This window comes from Pieris rapae, chromosome 23 (genome assembly GCF_905147795.1).
Source record: "Pieris rapae chromosome 23, ilPieRapa1.1, whole genome shotgun sequence".
Taxonomy (NCBI): domain Eukaryota; kingdom Metazoa; phylum Arthropoda; class Insecta; order Lepidoptera; family Pieridae; genus Pieris; species Pieris rapae.
The window spans coordinates 3,745,670-3,768,037 of NC_059531.1; the positions used below are offsets into that span (position 1 = coordinate 3,745,670).

Genomic DNA, 22,368 nt, shown 5'->3' on the forward strand with positions numbered 1-22,368 from the left:
ATATATTGAGACTTTTTTTTTGATAGAACACTTTTTCAAATACTACATATTTTGTACGTACGTGTCTACGTACGTTTGAAAAATGTACGTACTACTATATACTACGTATGTTGTTACTTACGCACTGCAAAATATGACATTACAAATAACACATTTTTCAATACATATTATATTATGTTGTCAATTAAATAAATTGTAGCTAATGTCTTAAATATAGGTTTGGAGACTGAAAAAATTATTTATTCTCAATTACTGTTTTTCGAAAAAAAAAATGGTTCATAGAAAATTTATTCAAAATTATTGATTACAGAATAATAGGCCTGTGCCTCCTGCAAAACGAGCTATGTCCAATGTTCCTGAACCGTCACGTACTGAAATATATCCTGGGTAGGAAGATACGCTTCCATGATCTGGCCTTCTTCGATCCAGTGGTGTACGAGAGTTTGAGGCAACTCGTAGTTGACGCGGAAACCGGCGACTCTCATACGCTTTTTGCGGCGCTTGATCTCAATTTTAGGTGAGTAATTATGAACAGTGTTGGCCTAGTGGATTAAACGTGCGACTCTCATACCCGAGTTCGATCCCCGGATGAGCACCAATGGACTTTCTACATGCGCATTTAACATTTGCTCGAACTGTGAAGGAAAACATCGTGAGGAAACCGACAGGTCTTAGACCCGAAAAGTCGACGTGTGTCAGACACTGGAGGCTGATCACCTACTTGCCTATTAGGTTTAAAAATTGATCATGAAACAGATTCGGAAATTTGAGGCCAAGTCCTAAAGAGGTTGTGGTGCCACTGATTTATTTATTATTTATTCTTATAATTATGAACTGGCACTAGATGAGTTTCTTTGATATTTATTATTTGTATATATATGTATTTATTAATTTTTAATAATATTAATATCTAAAAATTAAACATTCGCTCACACAACCACAAAAGCTATTTGAAGTGCAGTCTCCAAACTTTATCATTTTATCTCAATTCACAAATTATATCACTTAATTAAAATAAGTAAGCTAATGAATAATTTTCAGTCTTGAAATGTGCGAAGAAGAAGGCGGTGGCTGCGTAGAGTTATTGCCCGGCGGACGAGAGATCGAAGTAACCGCGTTGAACGTATACGACTACGTGCGCAAGTACGCGCAACATCGCATGGTCATATCTCAGGAGAAGGCTTTAGAGGTATGATTTAATGTATTTAAAGAATATTACTTTATTAAACTCTCACACACTCTCTCTTTCTCTCACACATACACTCTCTCTCTTTCTCTCTCTCATACACACATACACATGTTAATACATTTAAAATTATTTTCTGAAAATCACTTGACATTTAATTCACAGAATTAAGCTGCTTTTAAAGTTGAAGAGAAATTTTAGTTTAAAAATGTGTGTTTTTTATTTATTCACTAAAAAAACCTATTCTTTACTTTTATAATTTGTTAGAGAATTAATACAAAAGTATTATAATAATTTAGTAATGATTCCATCATTTAATTTCTCCCGATATCCAGATTGATCATTCAGATAAACGACTTGGGTCTGGATATCCATAATTCATACTTTAAAAATATATTTACCTTTGATTTTTGTAATTCCTATTATATCTCTTCGTGTATGTTGCTTGCCTATAATTGCATTTCACATTAAATATTGCATCTTCTTATATCAGTGTGAACGAAATTAACTATGTGCATGTTCCATTTATCGAAGGCTAACGCAACTAACGCAAGTAAAGCCGTGCTATATAGTTAGTATTTGATGAAATCTAAAATTCCAGGCTATGCGAGTGGGAGTCCTGGACGTGCTGCCCGAATCGGCCCTAGAAGGCCTAACCGCGGAGGACCTGAGGCTTCTACTGAACGGCGTTGGCGACATCAATGTGGCAGCGCTCGTGTCGTACACGGGCTTCAATGACGAGAGCGGGGAACCCCCGGAACGACTCGCCAGATTCAAACGTTGGCTCTGGGCTATAGTTGATAAGATGACGCATTTGGAAAGGCAGGATTTGGTGAGTTTTTCTTCTTCATAGGATTTGACATGATCTTTAATGTCTCTTCGAAATTATTTTTAAGATGAAAAAAAAATTGTGATTATGTATGTGTTTTCTGTGTTACACAAATCAGTGGTTTCCCAAACGTTTTAGTGCCATGTCCCATTTTAGCTTTTCGACAATGTCCCCCCAGATGTAACATATATAATTTATTTATATTAAAAGTTTTAACTGTCCACTAAAGAAAATAAACAATAGTTTTTAGGTAGAAGTAGGAAATTTTTAATAATTAATCGAAACAGTAAATTTTCAAAACAATGATTTAGTGATTTATTCTATTAACAAAAGCTATTTTGATTTCAATAATCATCCATAATAACACCACACTAACAGAGATATTGAGACATCACCCCGGTCTGTTTGCTTGTTGCCCTGGTCTTCGAAGCATTTTTGGATGTAGATACACCCATTTTGTACATTTACAAAACATTACATTAAGGGCCTGTTTCACAAAGTATGGATAAAGTGCCAAATAGCTATGCAACACATAAATTATTCGAAAGATAAAAGTTCCGAATAAGATACTTCAAATTTCATGACGTATAGCGCTATCTGACAGCCGTGAAACGCAACAATACTTTTTATCCTACGAATAAGTAATAAATAGCTTATTTGGAATTTATCCGGACGTTGTGAAACAGACCCTTATTTTAATAACTATGGGTATGAAGATGACGATTTCTATTGAATTGAAAATAAAATTTTCTTATTCAAAACACTTGACAGTAACAACTGATTTTAATTGGGCAAATTGCTTTGAGATATGAGCAGGGTAGCGTAACGTATTCAACTACGTGCGTGCGTACGTGTGTACGTGCGTACTTGCGTACTTAAAATCATAATCATTAATTGTGTGAATCAGGTATACTTTTGGACCGGATCGCCAGCTTTGCCAGCATCAGAGGAAGGCTTCCAGCCGATGCCTTCAGTGACAATCAGACCAGCCGACGACGCCCACCTGCCGACGGCCAACACCTGCATCTCCCGACTCTACATACCTCTGTACTCCTCGCGGCACGTTCTCAAACATAAACTATTACTCGCAATTAAAACTAAAAACTTTGGCTTCGTCTAGAATAGTTGGTACGACTCATTTATCAATATCAAAGAGATTTAAATATTTTAATTGTATGTAAATTTACATATATCATTTACCCTTGGAGTATAAATTATATTTTCATTGCAAGCTCGGCTACCCTGTAAAATACCGATTTTTTTTAAGGCGTTCGTACATATGTATTATCTGAACAGTATGGTTACTATGTAAATTGACTCAATTGGCATTTAACAATGACGTCGAGGCAACATTCTCAAAGATTTTAACATAGTCATCTCGTAAGCTTAATTATTTTGTATATGTATATATTTAAATCTCTTTGCACTATATATAATTGATTGCTACGCATACAGTTGTATTATTTATGCTGGATTTGTGACTGGATTGGCTCGCACAATACCTATCATCCACATTTCTGGTGAAATAGTTTTCTGAATATCAGCCAGATGTTTTTTTCTTTCTAAAGGTTTTTATATAAATCAAAAATGTCACTTGTATCATTTGTGCCTGTTGTATGTAGGTCGACTGCATTTTCAATAATTTATATGCGAATAGAAAAGCTTTGTTAATAAAGATCTTAGATTGCAATGGGTACTGTTTTATTGGGATCAGATAGACGGCGAATTCCAATAACTATGATTCATGTGATAACGGAGGAAGTATGCGCCTCTATCTATAAATTTAAGGTTATATTAGTTTTCATTTTGATTAGTTAAGGTTCTTAATAAATACTTCCTAAAATGCTTATTGTGTTGTTTTATTTATTTATTAACGCTTCGTTGCATTGCATAAAAGGAAAATATTAAACAATTTAATGAAAAGCAACTGGTGGCCTTATCACTAGTGATTTCTTCCAGACAGCCACTGAGTAAAGGAAAAAATATTTACATTTATATGTTGGAGCAGTGGGGTAGCGGCTGCTTTGTTATAATTTAATAAAATCAAAGTCTAATTAGTTCAAATCAGTTATATTGTTTATCTGATTTGCCGATAAATATAAATCTACAGATTAATGGCAAAGCACACATCGTATAGTTTTTGTAAGATTAACTGGTTTATTATATTTTTACATTTAGGTACAAAAACAGATTGCATACATACAGTTATTACACACTAAACAACATTTGAAAATCTGATATCCAATTATATATGTACACAGCTTCTTACACTAAATATCAACCAAACAACATACACATAATAAACTGAATGACAAAAAAGAAATAAATATATAAATTAATTAATTCAAATTAGTAATTAAGGTTGCAAGTGTTCACCATGAACTATCTTTTTAAATTTACAAATACTATTGTGAAAAATACCAACTAAAGAACACACAACATTATATTATTAGGTCCTTACATATGAAATTGGCGTATTTCGTACTGGCCACTTTAATCACGATGTTCTCCTCTTTGGTAAGGAATTCCAAATTCAAATTTGTACAGCTATTTTCTGTTTGCGTCACTCATTTTACAAAATGGAAAACTTAGGCGTGCCGCACACACAAAATATTATTGTCAATGCAAGATTGTCAATAATCTTCATCAATATATGGTCCCCGCATATTACGCAATATTTCATGGTACAATCTGAGTCAGTCGCTCCGCAGCTAGATCATGTGCGCACGTTTAACATAATGGATAGAAAGAAAAAAAAATGGTTGCATTGAGTATAGCATTAATTTTACTATCTAAAAAAAGCAATCAAGAAAGAAAACATGGATTAAAGACTGGATGAGAAGATTGATTTAATTACAAAGGTTTCCATAATATTATTTTATTGGCTTTAGTAAATGCTCGTAAAGAATTCATGATGGTTGATGTTGGTATCAATGGTCGGATATCTGATGGTGGAGTCCTGTTCTATACAAAATTTTGGCAGTCTTACGAACAAGATCTACTTAACTTGCCTAACCCAATTAATCTTTCAAACATGACACACTTATTCCCTTACGTATTTGTGGCTTATGAAGCGTTCGCTTTGGGATCAAATTTGATGAAACCATACTAACAGAAAAACTGCAGCTATAATGAGCTGATATTCAATCAAAAACTATCAAGGTTGAGTGTGCGTTTGGTATCTTGGCTAAACGTTTTGGTTAAAGTATCGCATTATTTACGAGTACCAGTTCCGCCGTGGGACTAAGAAGTGCTGCGGAAACGACTCGAAGGGTGAATGATGTGTATGGCGGTCATGTTGCAAAAGAAAACACAGTTCGTTTTTGGTTCCAACGTTTTCGTTCTGGAAATTTCGACCTGCAGAACAAGCCCCGTGGATGGCCTGAGACCCAAGTTGATAATGAAGTATTGAAGGCTATTGTGGAAGCGGATCCATCGCAAACCACGTCCGAGTTAACTGCAGGCTGCGGTGTTAGTGATAAAACTGTTTTAATTCACTTGAAGCAAATTGGGAAGATTAAAAAGCTTGAAAGATGGGGACCTCACGAATTGACTGAAGCAAACCGGCAAACGCGCGTCGACTGCTGCGTTACATTACTGCGGCACAATAATGAAGGTATTTTAAATCGAATCATTACCTGTGATGAAAAATGGATTCTTTACGATAATTGGAAGCGCTCAGCGCAATGGTTGGATCCTGGCCATCCAGCCAAATCCTGCCCCAAGCGAAAATTAACCCCAAAAAAGTTACTTGTTAGCGTTTGGTGGACTAGTGCCGGTATTGTTCATTGCAGTTTTCTCAAATCTGGCCAGACTATTACGGCTGATGTCTATTGTCAGCAATTGCAAACCATGATGGAAAAGCTAGCGGCTAAACAACCTAGGCTGGTCAATAGCTCCACGCCACTGCTACTTCACGACAACGCCAGACCACACAATGCACAACAGACTGCTACCAAATTAGAAGAGCTTCAATTGGAATGTCTAAGACATCCTCCGTACTCCCCGGACCTTGCCAACAGTATACCATTTTTTCGAAATTTGGACAACTACTTGCAAGGAAAAAAATTTAACTCTGATGGGGCAGTCCAAATCGCCTTTACAGATTTTATTGATTCCTGTCCGACTGTTTTTTTAGTAAAGGGTTCAATGAACTACCTATGAGATGGTAAAAGTGCATAGAAAACAATGGTCCATACTTTGATTAATCAAATATATTAAGTATATTTAAAAATATTCGACTTTTTGTTCCTCCCATACAAAACGCCAATTTCATATGTAAAGACCTAATATATGATGGTATCAGTTATTCCACTAGGCTAATATTAGGCCCTTATCTGCTCCTTCCCTTGCCCTTCTCGCTAGTGCGAACTTGGATTCTCCGTCGAAATCCAGAATCAACGATGGTCGCATAGTGCGGACTGCAGAGTGCAGACAGTCCAAATGGCTCTGCCAGCAGTGAACCCACAACTGACTAAGCGGATTCTAAGCTTAAACAGAACCAATCTCAAACAATGATAGGAACAATAACGGGCCATTGTCTACTTAATAAACATCTATTTATCCTAGGCGCGACAGACAGCCTCATGTGCAGAGGCTGTTTCAGCGTAGCGGAATCAGTCACCCACGTAGTCCTGGATTGCGAGGCTGTGGCTAAACAACGAACGGAAATCCTCCGAAATGTGAGGTCGCTCCGTGAAGCCTGTGTATCATAACATCCACGTCATTAAATTTGAATCGACGTCCCTATTCCTTGGCAAAGAAGACAGCGTGTAGACCGAGAGAAAAAGCCGGCGTAAAAAAACTCGGTATTCTTTTAAAAAAGCAAATCATCAAACAAATATACTTTTAAGGTCAAGTAATACCTAAGTTGTTTCATTTTCTATATATAAATAAGAGAAAACGACATATAGCATACAATGCCCTTGAAGGCTAGATTGCCCTAAGCCTTATTCCAATTGACTTTTTAATGTATTTATCGATTCATGGTAAAAAAAACAATCGATTAATTAAAAATCGATTTTTTAAACAAAATGTCATCTCTAATGAGTAATAACCAATAAAAAACTAGAAAATATGCGGTTTGTTTACGAATTTCAATACATTTCATAAAATATATATACAATTTTTAAATTACTTTGACGAAACTCCTGCAGCAAAAATCAAACTCCCCCAACACACCTACAAAATCAGAATAATCAAATTTGTGTATATGATTTCTAAGTTATTACCCTCAAAAAGTCATCTTAACTTTTCATTAATTTATTTACATTTTACAAACAAAACCCCCAAATCCTTGGTATATTATTGCAATAGTTATTGTTGAATCAAACATCTTTTGTAAATATGTTTAAAAAAGTATACTAAGGTCAGCTTAGCTAATAATATTTAAGGGAAAATTCAAATAAAACAATTCAATTTACAAAGCTTTATTAGTTTGTGAAACAAAATTAAATTCTCTTGACATTTTACTGTAAATACCATACAAAATGCTAATATGACACACATGTAATAAAACACTAGTTGCATCCGTACTTGGATAAGTATTCCAGCAAAATTCAATTAAGGCCAAAATTAAAAATCTAACAACCAAACAAAAATTAGTTGACCACAACAGGTATGGTAGTGTATGGAAATACCAAGAATAAAACTGATAGTGCAGGCTTCTAGCGCAAACTACACCAATAAAGTTAACCAAAAACATAGGTAAAATAAACAATTGTGAAAGTATATCAAAATTTATATTATATTGCTTAGCTTCAGCTTCAGAACTTTTGGGTTTCACTTCATTGTTTCCCTTACTTCCCTTTGGCGCTGACTTTTTAAGCATATTTTCAAATGATTTTAATAATTGTTCCTGTTCTTTGGTAAGATCTTCATCCTTTTCCAATTTGCTTTTCATTGTTTTCTTAGCTTTCACTTTTTTCTTATCCTCTAAATTTTTGGCATCTATTTGAGGCTGTACTTGCTTTTGAACATACTTTAAACGGCAATAACTTCTAAAATATTGTATACACATTGGTAAAAACAATAATAACAACATGATATGTATTCCTAACAAAATTAAATGAAACCATGCACTTTCAAATACTTTCACATCCATAAATCTATAATTAACAGTCCATGTATGATTAAAAACTCTACCAACATCAAAACTTCCTCGAATATAAGCAACTGGGTTACTTATCAAAAATGGAAGGCCTAAAATCAATTGTGTCAGACCGCATACAAATAATTGTTTAAATGTATCTTTCAATCCTAAATTAATCAAATAAAAGAAAAACAGGGCTGGCGCATATAACAAAATATTCATCTTTACAGAAACTGCTAAGCTGTATATAAAGCTAGCTAAATACCACCTTGAATCTAAAAATAAATTAAGTGATGCATACAACAGTAAAACAGCAATTGGATCATTAAACATTCTTAAAACATGAATAGAGTGAATTCTATATGAGGTTAAAATTGTGATTGCAAGGGCATATGGTGGCACTTTCTTTGTTTTAAAATAAATTCTTAAAACAAAAATAAGTGATACTAAATAAACACTGATAAAAATATATTGCGCTAACTTAATATTTTCACCATGACTAGTAACAAAGTATAAAAATGAATAAATATATACAAAACCAGCAGGATACACCAGAGGTCCTGTATCACCACGGAGCTTGCTGTAATCAAAGGTACCATTTAAGAATCCTTCGCATTCTTGCATATATGCTTTCCAATCTATTTCTGTGTAAGGCACTTTTTCTACAATCAGTACATTTAGGACCAACTCCGCGACCAAAATGCAGAATGCAATAAACGATAAATGAGCAGGATCTACTATTATTTTCTTCACATATGTCCATGTAAACATTTTTTTTATGTCTTGATATCTTATCTGAACGGTATTTCGTCCCATCTTCTATAATTTGATTACCATTTATCGTAGATTACGTTTTCCTAGACTAGCTCTCCTAAGCAATAGGTTTCACCTTACGAGAAGGTTTTTAAAAATAGATTCAGATGCCAGTCACCGGTGTCCGCCGTCCGGGCCTGTCAGGTTATGTTCTAGTAATAAATATTAGGTAGAAAAAATTTCTGACCCCAGTGTAGATTGCTTTTGAAGTCGTCTTTTAAATTGTTATATAAAATTTAAACAAGCCTGGTCTGATTATTTATATCTAAGTTTTAAAAATACATTCAATAACATTTTCAATGTTCAAAGATTAAGATACTATTTTTTAGGTAGCACTGTAGCACAGACTACCGTCAGGTCAGGCGTCACATTTATCGTCTGCGGTCTGAGTTGACAGAGTTAAATGACTATAAATAATACCCTAGTGATTTATTAATTTGCTTGCAGCATACAACTTGTATTACAAAAACATAGATTATTAATGTTGAAAGTTATTTGTATACAATTCCCATAAAACTTTCTAAAATACATTAGTCTTCTCAAAATATTTTTTTTAATAACTTTACTATTAGGTCGCTACCTAAGAATTGAAAACTATTAACTGCGAGCAAGCGGAGACTGAGCATAATATATATAATATAGGTGACATGGCGCGTATACTTGTAGCGAATCCGTCCTGTAAAAGTATACCATAGAAATAAAACAATTTCATATCAATATAATTTATTACCTATAAAATACAAAACTGTAATAATACTATAAGGGAATGAATAAATGCAGATTAAACAAGAGAGCTCATATATGTGTATATTAAAATTCATGAAAAATAATACACCTAGTTAAGCCAAGTTTCATCTATTTTAAACACAACTTTCATACAATTTAAAACCAATTCAGTCAATATAAGTGTATTTATTAGTTATTTAAATTTTTATATATGAGTGCAGATAGACTGAATTTCTAAACTGTGTTCCCTAAAATTTTGAATTATGAATGTTCTAATAACATTGCATGATTACCAATGTTTACAATAACACACAGATCAACCATTTATAACTAAAATAAAACGCTTGATATGCTTAGTGCATTACTAGATTGGTTAATATCTACTTGGCAATTGAGAAACCTATAAACATTACATCATACATACAAAGTTTGTGTTCAGAATTTAATCTCACCAAGAATTACTAATCGAAATTAAACTTTTAACGACATTCCAACCAAGTAAAGTATATCTAAAAGTTTGCGTTCAAAAAATAACCACATTTATTTGTAATAAAGTGAAAAGAATCGACTGAAGTATGGTTGTCGTATTCCTTTAATACAAATATTAATAAACACCAATTAATTTTTAAAATTAAATTAATTACAAGATCGATTCTCCAATAATACTTGACGAAATTATTCTTATAACTAACTTAGTCTAGAGATAAATAAAATTTGGTATAAAACATTAGTATATGGCTAGGTGCAAGTAAATTGGCAGTCCATTTGGACGAGATGCTTAATTAGCAAAAAGATTTAGCAAATTGTATTGGAACCAGAGAATTATATCGTTTTATCTAGAATGTATCCTAGAATGTAAAATTTTATTTGATTTCAAATTTTAATGTCATAAAATCATAGAGAAATTTTCTAGATTTCGGTAAGTGTCATTTCCCAATTTATGTGCTAACACAAGTTTTAGTGTGTAAATCTGTGTAAAATCTCGGAATTGCATGTGCTTACAAAATTGAATATTGCATCTATGTTTTCTTTAAAAGCTCTATTAAAATCTATCTACCTTTCCTAAATCAGCATAATCAATATCAAATTAAAAACTTTTTTTTCAGTCACTCAAACCAGCAATTAAAAATTCAACCCTTTTAACATATTATTCGTGATACCATAAAGTTTTACAGAATGAATAAAATTATCTCATATTATACCATTAGTACAATACTCTATAATTAAAGGCACTAATAAAAACATCTGAGAGGGCAAACAAAATTCAAAAATATCCAGACAAAGATTTTTAGATCTACGGAAAATGTTTTTGACATTGACAGCTGTCAATGAAGCTGGAAATGATTGATGTGTACAAGCTTCGATGAAATGAATGCTTTCGCTTATCTATGGAACCCTTAATACTTAAAGGTTCAGCTTGAAGGTTAGGTATTATTTCAATTCTATTAATAGACTATTAAGGATAAAAAATTGCCAAACGCGATAGTTCGCTCGAAACTTGTACGTCGAAAGCAAAAGGAGTGTATATAGTCGTTTAGCGGGCGGGACTAGTTTTTATTTGTTGATTATTAAAAAAACATGTGCCGATTACAAACTTTACCGATTTAGCAAGTATTAATCTTCGCTTTGCTAAAGACAAAGAATTTATTGGCCGAGATTTTATTATTTCTTTTTCAAGTTATACTTAGGGAAAAATTATGAGTAAATTTTTACGATGCGCGCGCACACCGTCACAAAAATTCGAGACCCAGAAGTTACAGTCAACATTTTAGGTTTTTTGTGATATTTAAATAAACCTTTAACTAGACAATGCGTTATGATCAATCTTTCAATGTAATAAAAACCCTTTTTTCTATTGTTAGGTCGTTCTATAAACGTAGAATAAAAATTTTATAAGATTTTAATCTGGTTATGCCAAAGAAGTATAACTTCTAACGCGTGTACATATGTACACACTTTTTTTTATTTAAATTTTATTTGCTGCAAAAATAACCCGTCTTCTCTGCACGGTTACTTACATTAGATTTTTTTTTCAAATATTTTTCAATAAATTCTGACGGCATTAAGTTAGTAAACTGTCTTTGCACAGAGTAAACAAAATATCCAATAAAATATCATCAAAACAAAATATTCAGCACAGTTCTAGAATAATCGACAAATTGGCGGCAGTCATATTTCCGGTCAAGGTTTTTGTCTATGGGTAAAGGTTACCGGAAGGACCTGCTAAGAGACGAGGTGTGTCCTCACTTCTTCTTGCTCTTGCCAAGAGTAAGAGTGTGGTGTGAGTGTTGGGTCTGTTGTTTGCGACGGTTGAATTCAATTGTGTCATCTTCTATCTTCTTACGAAGCTCTTCGAGCCGCTTCTTCTCTTCTGTATGGTCTTTCTTCAGCTTGTCGAATTTCGCATGGAGCTGCAAAAATAAATGAATATATTTAATAAAAAATAATTATACGATATTAATATTTAACTGATAATTTTATCTCTACTAAACTATTCAAAATATGGCCTCAGCAAACCAAAACTTGGCGCTACAACCTCTTTAGGTCTTGTCCTCAGATTTCTGAATCTGTTTTATGATCATTTTTAAATCTATTAGGCAAGTAGGTGATCAGCCTCCAGTGCCTGACACACGTCGTCGACATTTTGGGTCTAAGACATGTCGCGTCCTCACGATGTTTTCCTTCACCGTTCGAGAAAATGTTAAATGCGCACATAGAAAGAAAGTCCATTGGTGCACAGCCGGGGATCGAACCTACGACCTCAGGTATGAGAGTCGCACGCTGAAGCCACTAGGCCAACACTGCTCATAATCGAATCGAAATCTCACCTCTTTTTCAGCTTCCTTCAGTTCAGCCTCCTTTTCCTTTACGCGTTGAACGAACATCTGACGCATCTCATCTTCTTTCAGCTGCAACTCGGCGAGATGAGCTGATCTCTTCTGCTCAAATGTTTGTTGGAAGGACACCTAAAATGATATCATATGCATGTACTTATATGTGTTTAAAAGTTGCCTTTAAAAAAAACACTTTACCGGATTGAAGCTATGTTTTGTAAACTTATAATTATTTAACAAAATTTTAAATTTTTTGACGTGGTCTTTACATGTGTAAAAGCTATGTTATTAAAAGATTATACTAAGTTGCCTTTTAGTTAAAACGGTTTTAATCAAATTGGTCTATAATTCATTTCTTTTTTTTCTATATTTATTTATTTTGTACTCCTACAGCTAACATAAATTATATATAATAGCAAATAAATACACTGAGAATATAGCCACAGATGGAATACATGATACATTTTGCAACAAAAAGATATATTATTGAATCAGAAAGATTCCCGTGTTTAGTAGATGAAGCAGTATTATATTTAATACACCATCTTACTGTGTTGTGATCAAACAGTGTAATTAGAAATTTTACTATGTATTATTTACTAATAAATGACAAAATTATTATTTAATATAATTCATACTAAAAATATTTATTGATTAATTTTAATATTTATCGTTAATCACTATCGCATTTATTTACTTTTTTCCATACACCAAAGAAGTATAACTTCCAACGCGTGTACATAAGTATACACACTCTTTTTTTACTTATCAATTATTAAGATTATATACACATATTGAAAAAGCGTGGAGCACAGAATAATATATAACTATATGCGCCGCCATATTGGCCTTGGCTGCTATGACGAGCGCCTTTCACTTTATCCCTACTCCGCGGCCGACCGTCACGCGACATGCGTCACACAGACTAAAAAGTTTGAGACGATGTAATAAAAGTTTCACTTTGATAAAATAATGAAATAACCTACTGTTTATATATTAATATTTATAGTACGGACGCGGAGCACGAAGAATTTCGTAGAATGACCCCTCATCTTATGTCTTTGTCGCTCGCGCATAAACATATTGCCGTTGCGCTCACACAGATGCAGTGACCGCCGTATTCAGAGATTGTAAACCTTTTAGTCATAACCATAAAGACATATATATGCTATAGTATAGTATATAAGTAGTAACGTATCTGGCGAAACATCTGATAGTTCATCAGAAATAGATGCCTCTGACTAAAATTAAATGTTTTTTTTAAGAGTATTTCTGTTTTTTTTACCAAATCTTAGTCGCAATCATAACTTTTCCTTTTTATAAATCCATGAAGCCGTTTAGTCTAAATAAAAATCAAAGCTACCGTTTTTAATATTCGTACTTATAAAAAAAATGTTTTTAACCACTGGCAGTAGGCCCAAAGGTCATTGTACGAAATTCTTCGTGCTCCGCGTCCGTACTATAGCAATAGATTACCGGTTTGTTATGCGCGTCAACATCGCTGAATCCCATTTGCGCGAGTCTTCTACGGCGGTACAACTCGTAGTGGCGCGCGTGAGTCTTCTCTCGCATGTCCTCCATGTTGGTGCGAATTAACATCTCGCGAAGCTTCACAAAGTCGCAATGAGACTCATTTTCAACTGGAAATATTTAATTATTAAATAAGAATTATATTAAAAGTCGCATAATTAACAAATTAATATAGTACTATGAAAATTAAAAATATTTTCAATTACAGACTCGGAAGGATTTAAAAAAAACTGATATATAGTCGTTTATAGTTAAAAAATAATAATTTAGAAAAAAGGGACTAAGAAAAATATTGCCCACTAAACTAGAAATGCATGCAAATTTGTATGGGAATAATCACGTGACCGGCCACGCCCTTTGATTATCTTATATGGTGATTACGTCAACAGTAATTAGTTATTTTTACACAAACTACCCACACATTGTCTATGCTCTAAAACGAAATGCATGCAGGGGGTGGGAATACATTGTAGTAAATCTGCGAATATACGTAATATTTGTCAAATTTATTAAATTAATTTCTAGGCAATTATTTACTAAATTAATTACCTTGCACAGTCCCCCAAGGATACTGCCTGGCTCTCACAGTCTTGTTCCCAATTTTGACAAAATCAGTGCTGCCAACCACAGCAAATGGAATATGACTGTTCATCGTAGTGTTCACTTCGGAGACGGATTCATCATCAGTTGGAAACTGGTATATTTCGACACCGTTTGATTGGAGTTCTTGCATAATTTTGGACTGAAAAACGAAAACAAATTATAAAACTATTGAAATTATTCTTCTTTTGGAGCGATGGAGAAAAATGATGAGAGTGAATTTTTACGATGCGCGCGCACACCGACACTTAAATTCGACATCGTTAAGTTAGGTCTAGGTCATGGAAATCGATAACTATGTTCAAGTTGTATATTCTAGTATTATTATATTTAGAACACGTGTTTCCTAACAGTGTGAATAAATAAATATTATTTTGGTGTTTTTAAATCAATTTCATATACGTCGGTGATAGTAGTATTTACTAATAATTTATTTATTTAAACAAAGTCTTTTTGATTAATTTTAATATTTATAGTTCATCACTACTGCATTTTAGTTTTTTTTTTCACAGTTTTCACAGTTTAACACAGTTGTTTAATCGTCATGATTTTGGTTTCTTGGTAGATTTTATAAGTCTGTTTAAAAATTGTATCTAAATAATGCGTTTATTAATTTATTTTGTAGTGTTTAGTGACGTCACATTATAAATGTTTAGAATGAGACGTCACTAAGCAATTATAATCGCCAGTAAGAATTTTATGTTTCAAGTATAGATCTCAATCATCAAAACCTTGCCTTGTCATAGAAAATATGTTATATTTATTACCTTAAATTTCTGCAGTTCAGTCTTCGAGATGGTATCAGCCTTTGCAATGATGGGAATAATGTTCACTTTAGTATCCAATTTCTTCATACAAACAAGATCAATTGATTTGAGGCCATGTCCTGAAAATATCAATACAAGAATGTTATTTTTCCACGGATCTTTCTTTATATAAACTACTATACTAAGGGCCTGTTTCACAATGTCCGGATAAGTTCCAAATAAGCTATTTATTACTTATTCGTAGGATAAATAGTATTTTTGCGTTTCACGACTGTCAGATAGCGCTATACGTCATGAAATTCGAAGTATCTTATTCGGAACTTTTATCTTTCGAATAATTTATGTGTTGCATAGATATTTTGCACTTTATCCATACATTGTGAAACAGACCCTAAAAGTTTTAATTCGATTCCAGATTTGACAATTACAGTGTTGCAACGTTATGAACCTAAATAGTGACGTTGCGAAATTATTCGATACAGAAATGAGATATTTCCGGATCGATTCCTCTGCTTTATAGTATTACTTCTAAACAACTACTACTTTAATAGAAACTAAGTATATCTGGAAATTAAATATTTCTGAATGGATAATTTAGTTATGACGATTAATTTTATTAGGGATTACATTTTCCGTAACAGTGAAAGCTTTCCGTCTACGTTTTTTCCTTGGGGACAAGAAAATATCCACGTTTTTTTGTGATGTACTTGGCTGAGGATTCATTTTGATGAAAAATCAAAGAAAATAGATTCACTCAAAGTTCACAAAAATCTATAATCTATACTATAATAAAAAACAAAAATATTAACTTTTTATAAAATAAAGCAGCGATTACTAATTAATAAATAATTATGTATTTATTTAAATAAAAATCAATAATTTAGTCTTTATTTGTCACACCAATATTATGAATAGGTACATAAACATAAATCGCGATTGTTTATCAATATTTGTGTACATCACTACACTATTATATTATGTGGGACCATTCGATCGAATCGAAATAAGTGTATGATCATCTATTTGGGCTTTTACCTTAGAAATAATTAATTTTTATAGTTTTACTTCTGACATGTGTACTTTGTACGCACGCAGTTTTTTTTTAATTTGGTAATGTATTATAACCCACTTTCTTTCTGGACACATTGTGAAAGAGAGGCTAGTTATATTAGTTATATATAAAAAACGCGTTTATATAAAAATAACGGCGTTTATGTACTTAACTACAACTATTTCCTACAATTCATTTAACCTTTTCGATTTTCCTGTATACCGATATTAATCACAAATAATTGTAGTTTTATACAAATTAAATGGCATGACTACATAATACATATCCATTTGTCAAAATTATTATAGGCTGTTATATTATTTTAAGCAAAAATTTTGCAGAGGCCGGCAACGCATTCGCGAGCCCTCTGACATTGAGGGTGTTCATGGATCTTACACATCACGTGAGCTTGTCCAATTTGCCATGTAAAATGTGTTCATGACACACAAGAAAATTAAATTTGTTGCAAATAGGTATGTATGGTCAATATCCGTTGCAAAAATCTCTCTACGTAGGTTTTTTTTTTCAAATCAAGTATAAGTGTTATTCGTTAGAACGTCCAAAAATAAAAATCTTTCTCCTACCAAATAGTTACTCGCAATAATTCTCTATACAAACAAGGTCGGCTTTAAATCGTCGGTAAGTAAAAGTTTGTACAGTTATTTTTTCAACTATCGTGTCAGGCGTGCATTGAATAATTCAATGTCAAGGACGCTAATGTATTGGTCATCAGGTCAATCATACCGTCCTGGTACCACATTTAATTGATCCGCAATGAGCTATACCTACTTTAAATAACCAAATAAAAATCTACTTTTATCTGATTTAGTACGAGATCCGGCTGCAGGATTAGTGCACGCATCTTTTAGTTACTAAAAAACAAATTTTATGTATAATAATTAGGATATATCTACCAAGTTGCCTATCAAAATGGCCGCTAGTATTTTAAATAAAACATCTCGTTCACTTGTTATCAAGTTAACTCAAAATATGCGGCATTTTATTCTAACAAAAAAAAACCACAGTGTTTTAATTTTAATAATTTTTAGATGCACTAATCCTGCAGCCGGATCTTAGACCATTTGGTCTACATTAACCTCCTAATTCCCCAATGAGGTACAGTATTAATTATTAAAATTTAAAAATCATTGATTCTATACCACAATGTAAACTTATAAACGTCAAAAACAGAAATGTATATGAAATGCTTCTAATTACATTTACTGCCAGTTCTCAAATCAAAGACGTAGAATGAAAAAGGGGAACTGGCAATAAACTCTCCGCCAATGTTTTTAATCGCCAATTTTTGTTTTACACAACATTTGTGCAACCATTTCACCAATCCACCTGACTTCTGAAGTCATAAATAATAATAATAAAAATTAATAAACAAAGATTGGTCTTCTATCAGTAGGAGGAATGGTGAAATGGGAGCACGCACTTACATTCTGGTATTGCTAGTGTTACAACGCCCATGTCTAGTTATCAGTCTTGTATGTTTACCAATACTAAATGATTTTGGACATAATTTAAAGTTAATTACGAATAATACGTAAAATCAACTATTTATACGTCTTAGAACGTAATAATACATAAGTATAATGTAAACTTTATTAAAAACGTATGTAATATTAGGCAGAATGTAAAAAAAAATTGTATATTAATTTTATTCAAGCTATTGAAAACTTAAATTATCTTCGTGTATTTTATGTGTCACACACATCTAACACTAATTTCAAGTAATAAAACCTAACCTATAATCTTTGTATGCTGCTTACATACAAATATTATCCATCCAATGTGTTAATTTTATGTTTTAAACTTCATTTTGTATTGTAAAGATGCATCTGTTTTATTTCCAAATAAATAAATAAATATTATTAACGGCCGCTAATATGGCATTATAATGACAAAGTATTTTCAGTTCTTTAACAATAGACAAACGAAAGAGTTTTTATATAATAGCTTCAAAAACTCACCAGTCGGACAAATGAAGTAAAGACAAACATGCAAGCGGCTGTCATGGTAAGTCGGTAGGGAGCGCTTAATTTTAAGCTCTTCTTGCAAATACGCCTCAAACTGAGCATCAATGTAGTCCACTACGGCTTTGAAACTATCGTCCTTGTTGACTTGATCACCATATCCCACAGTGTCGCAGAGTGTCAACTGAAATAATATATATCTTTATTATATACTATTTAAAAATACAGTGGCGCTGTCGCAGCCAACTACATGAATAAGCTGTACAATTTACAGCCTAGGCATTTAACTAACGACCTGAAAGATATTCATTAATAAATTTGCACATGCGCGGTGATGTATAAAAAACATGTGTTAAATTTGGCGCCTTTTGAACTTTCTGTAGTAATTGTCATGTAAAATGTTTATTTTTGATCAGAAATGAAATTAACCTGAACTAACTACGAGAAAAAATAGATTTTAATAAGACTTCTATATCGAATCTTATAAGAAAAAATATAATTACTGGGTTTGGAAAGTTTAATTAATTAAACTGATTAATCACCGTGTGAACAGAATTCAACAACAAATAGATCAAAGATTGGAGAATAAAGTTTCTATAAATTAGGGTTTATCACTTTTACACTCTTTATGTAACTGTAAAAATATTAAACCTCTTGTTTAGTAATAATAAATATTAAAAACTCTATACAATATGCTTATAAATTATATTTTATTTCTCTTATTTAGAATAGTAACATGAACTAGATTTATCAAATGATTTATATATATAAGGTTTTTTTTAATATAATATATTTAAATTAGATTTGCAAGTGTTCTTGAGTGATTGCTTTCAATGTCAATTGTGCTAGAACTATGGAATTAAAACATCACTCTCAAAGAAATACAATATATGTAAATTATTCCTTCACATGATTTTTTATAGACTCACTAAATAACCTGTTATTATGCTGTTGTATATATAATCAAAATTTCCCTACCCATGAATCATATAAAAACTGACAAAAGAATTTCAATTGAAACATGTATAAATAATTTAATAAGGATCAATCATAACATTTTCTAACCCAACAGCTAACTAAAATTATATATTAGCTGTAGAATTACAACAATTTAATATAAATAAAAAATATTGAAGCATATAAATGAATTCACCTACCTTAAGCCGTACACTGCTTTCTTGCAGTTCATAGGTATGTGCTTTCAATTTAACAGTTGGCAGGTTGTGTGGACTAGGAGAAGACTCAAAATTGGTGTTAAACAAAGAGTCCATAAGTGTAGATTTGCCTAAGCCAGTTTCACCTATTAACATATCAAGTTTGATTATTTGATACTTGATTATATGTGTGATGTAACAACATTAATCCATAATAGCAGTTATAACACAATTCTTCTACAGCTAAGTTGAATTATGCTTAGTAAATGTGTTCTCGTTTTAATTCACTACAAAACATTAATTGTTTAAAACGAGAACAGTTAGTACAACATACTTGCTTCCAGAGGCACTTAAGTGAAATAGGTATTGATTATAAACCGCTAGAATAAGCTTGCCCTGGATATTCAACTTTAATTTAGTGACTTTCAATTATGAACAATTATTAATGCAACATACAAGGCCACTTCAACCCCACTAGTCTATTAAACAATTACTAATTTAATGAATGCAAACATAAGGGTCAGAAACATTATCAACAAGTCAATAAAATAACATTACGTCAAGCAAACTTTTATCTATCGAGTACAGTTGATTAAACGCGTATACAATGAATCACTTACCAATACATAGAATGTTGAACACAAATCCATTCTGCACACTCTTGTTTACTAGTTGGTCCGGCAGGCTGTCGAAACCGACATGCCCCGACAACTTTAACGTACGCATTGCAGTCTCCACCTTAGATAAAATCTTATTATAATCTTCACTATAGCTATATGCATGTTCATTGACTCATACATGAAATATGTCGATAAATTGATTTGTTTTTAAACAATATACCCGTTGTTTTGTTTGGATTAGTGCGTCATAAATGAAAACTGAATGTCTATATCCTATAGTAAACAGCGATACGAATGGAGAACGCCCAAGCTGTGACTCTCACCATTTCTTAAATCGAAACAATTAATGTTTAATTGATATAACTATGAATAAAATTCCACTCTCTCTTTACGAATCATACCGTAAAACTCTAAACAAGGCAAATAAATAAATTACTCACTTTTATAGGCATAGGCTCAACGTCTATCGCAGCCATTTTATAAGTATAGTATACAGGTTCACGTCTGGCTAATGACTGAAATAAGAAATTAGACTATACTATAGGAAAATATTTAACTGTCAAAAATAATGTCGTCCACTACTGACATATGACAATGACAATTCTGTTTCGCACCTCTAATCAATAGTCAAGTTGGGCAACGCAAAAATAATAAATTCAAAAATCAATTTGTATTGTGCTAAAAATACAACAAATTTTGAATAGATTCGTTTACCCAAAATATAATGGCGTAACCTTATCAAATCCTCCAAATATTTGATGAGTAAAATAAAAACAAAAGAATTTAATAAAAGTTCCTAGCACTAAGAGTTTATTTTCAAAATTTGAGTTTGACTAGTTTAAAAGTATGGTACCAATGTTCAAATATTGCCATGTTCAGAAGATTTCCACGATACATTGGGGTATTATTCAGGTTAAGCCAGCTGCAATGATTTATTGGTATATGAAGAAAATCTTGTATTAAAATATATTAGGTCAGACATGAACTGAATTACAAAAATAAATGAATTACGTTTTTGATCATAAAAAATGCAAAGTTATATGTAAAACCCACTATAATGTTCTTGAGTAAACTTTTAGTTAACTTAATTATCTGGAAATGTGTAAATTATCTTAACCTAAGCATGAACTTCATGAGCATAGGATAAGAACTTAATTTTTTATGTCATTTTCAACTGATATAAAAAATTAATTTTATTTAAAAAAATACTTCATACTATTTACATATTACATTACGTATGATTGTAATTGATATAAAGTAATTATAAATTTTAGAAGTAAAATAAATTAAATACATTATTTTCTTGTTGTATAGACGCTTATGTTCCAAGGTACAAAAAAATATATCAAACTGAACTTAAATAGTAGTAGCAGTAGTACAGTACATAACTAAAAAAAATGTGTGCTTGTTTACCTACCTTCTTTTGAATTACGAATCTGCAACATTACAGAAATTGGTTAAATAAAGTTAAATTAGATATACTTTAACAAAAGGCTTATACTATAATAGACATGAATACACTTATTTAGTTGCGTTACGGCAATTCAAATCACTAACGGCCTGTTCCCAGTTTAATTTAGTAATGGTGTGTTTTTCATTTTCTTTTACTTTGAATGGTAGCAAATTAAAACAAAGATATCTTATTCATTCTCAATTATTTACAACTATAGTATGTAAGAACTATCAGAATATAGAACAAATGCTGTTTAAAATACAATTGAAATATTAACATTTAATTACAATTATCGTCACAGTTAAAATGCAATTAAATTATACAGGTAGGTAATTTAAGAAAAATCAGTGGTCGATTATCATTACACTGTGTATACCATTTATTAAATAAATAATCTTTCAACGAAGAGATTGAGTTTTAACAGAATTTCATTAATTGTAATAGAATTATTACTATAATTGTTATCGTTATTATATATTTTTGTTATTAATGGTATCGAATCAACCGTGGTAGGGACGAGTAAAACGCGTAACCGAAAAAAGTGACCTTTTTTTCCAACGCCGATAAAGCAGTTTTACTTAAAAAATGAAATAATTGTTATGTTACTTAATTATTACAAGTTAGCTGTATGGTTAGCGCCATAAAAGTTGAAGTCAAGGTATTCCATTCTACTAGAAACTATTTGAAAATTTTTCTAAGTACAATATTATATACTTAATTACATTATTACTA

General features: G+C 32.0%; 3 protein-coding genes across 14 annotated transcripts in view; 1 reads left to right on the top strand and 2 right to left on the bottom strand.

Moving 5' to 3' along the window:
- Positions 1-3,864, top strand: part of LOC111002965 (E3 ubiquitin-protein ligase hyd) — a 54,422-nt gene extending 50,558 nt beyond the window's left edge. For all 12 annotated transcript variants that reach the window (XM_045633480.1, XM_045633481.1, XM_045633483.1 and 9 more), the window contains exons 47-50: positions 311-517; positions 1,042-1,189; positions 1,788-2,018; positions 2,923-3,864. In XM_045633480.1, coding sequence (XP_045489436.1) covers positions 311-517; positions 1,042-1,189; positions 1,788-2,018; positions 2,923-3,135 — 799 coding nt within the window. In that variant the 3' untranslated portion in view covers positions 3,136-3,864. The remainder of the gene's footprint in view (positions 1-310; positions 518-1,041; positions 1,190-1,787; positions 2,019-2,922) is intronic.
- Positions 3,865-7,428: 3,564 nt separating this feature from the next.
- LOC111002964 (lethal(2)neighbour of tid protein 2) lies at positions 7,429-9,268 on the bottom strand. Its single transcript, XM_045633492.1, has one exon. It carries the CDS (start codon positions 8,920-8,922, stop codon positions 7,435-7,437), a length of 1,488 nt encoding a protein of 495 aa, XP_045489448.1. The 5' UTR covers positions 8,923-9,268; the 3' UTR covers positions 7,429-7,434.
- A 640-nt stretch (positions 9,269-9,908) lies between these two features.
- LOC111002963 (septin-2) lies at positions 9,909-20,727 on the bottom strand. The gene is made up of 9 exons (XM_045633427.1): positions 20,624-20,727; positions 20,184-20,301; positions 19,567-19,709; positions 18,407-18,593; positions 15,377-15,495; positions 14,559-14,751; positions 13,956-14,119; positions 12,474-12,611; positions 9,909-12,056 (listed from the first exon to the last, which is right to left on the bottom strand). Exons 1-9 carry the CDS (start codon positions 20,657-20,659, stop codon positions 11,889-11,891), a joined length of 1,266 nt encoding a protein of 421 aa, XP_045489383.1. The 5' UTR covers positions 20,660-20,727; the 3' UTR covers positions 9,909-11,888.
- Positions 20,728-22,368: the final 1,641 nt, after the last annotated feature.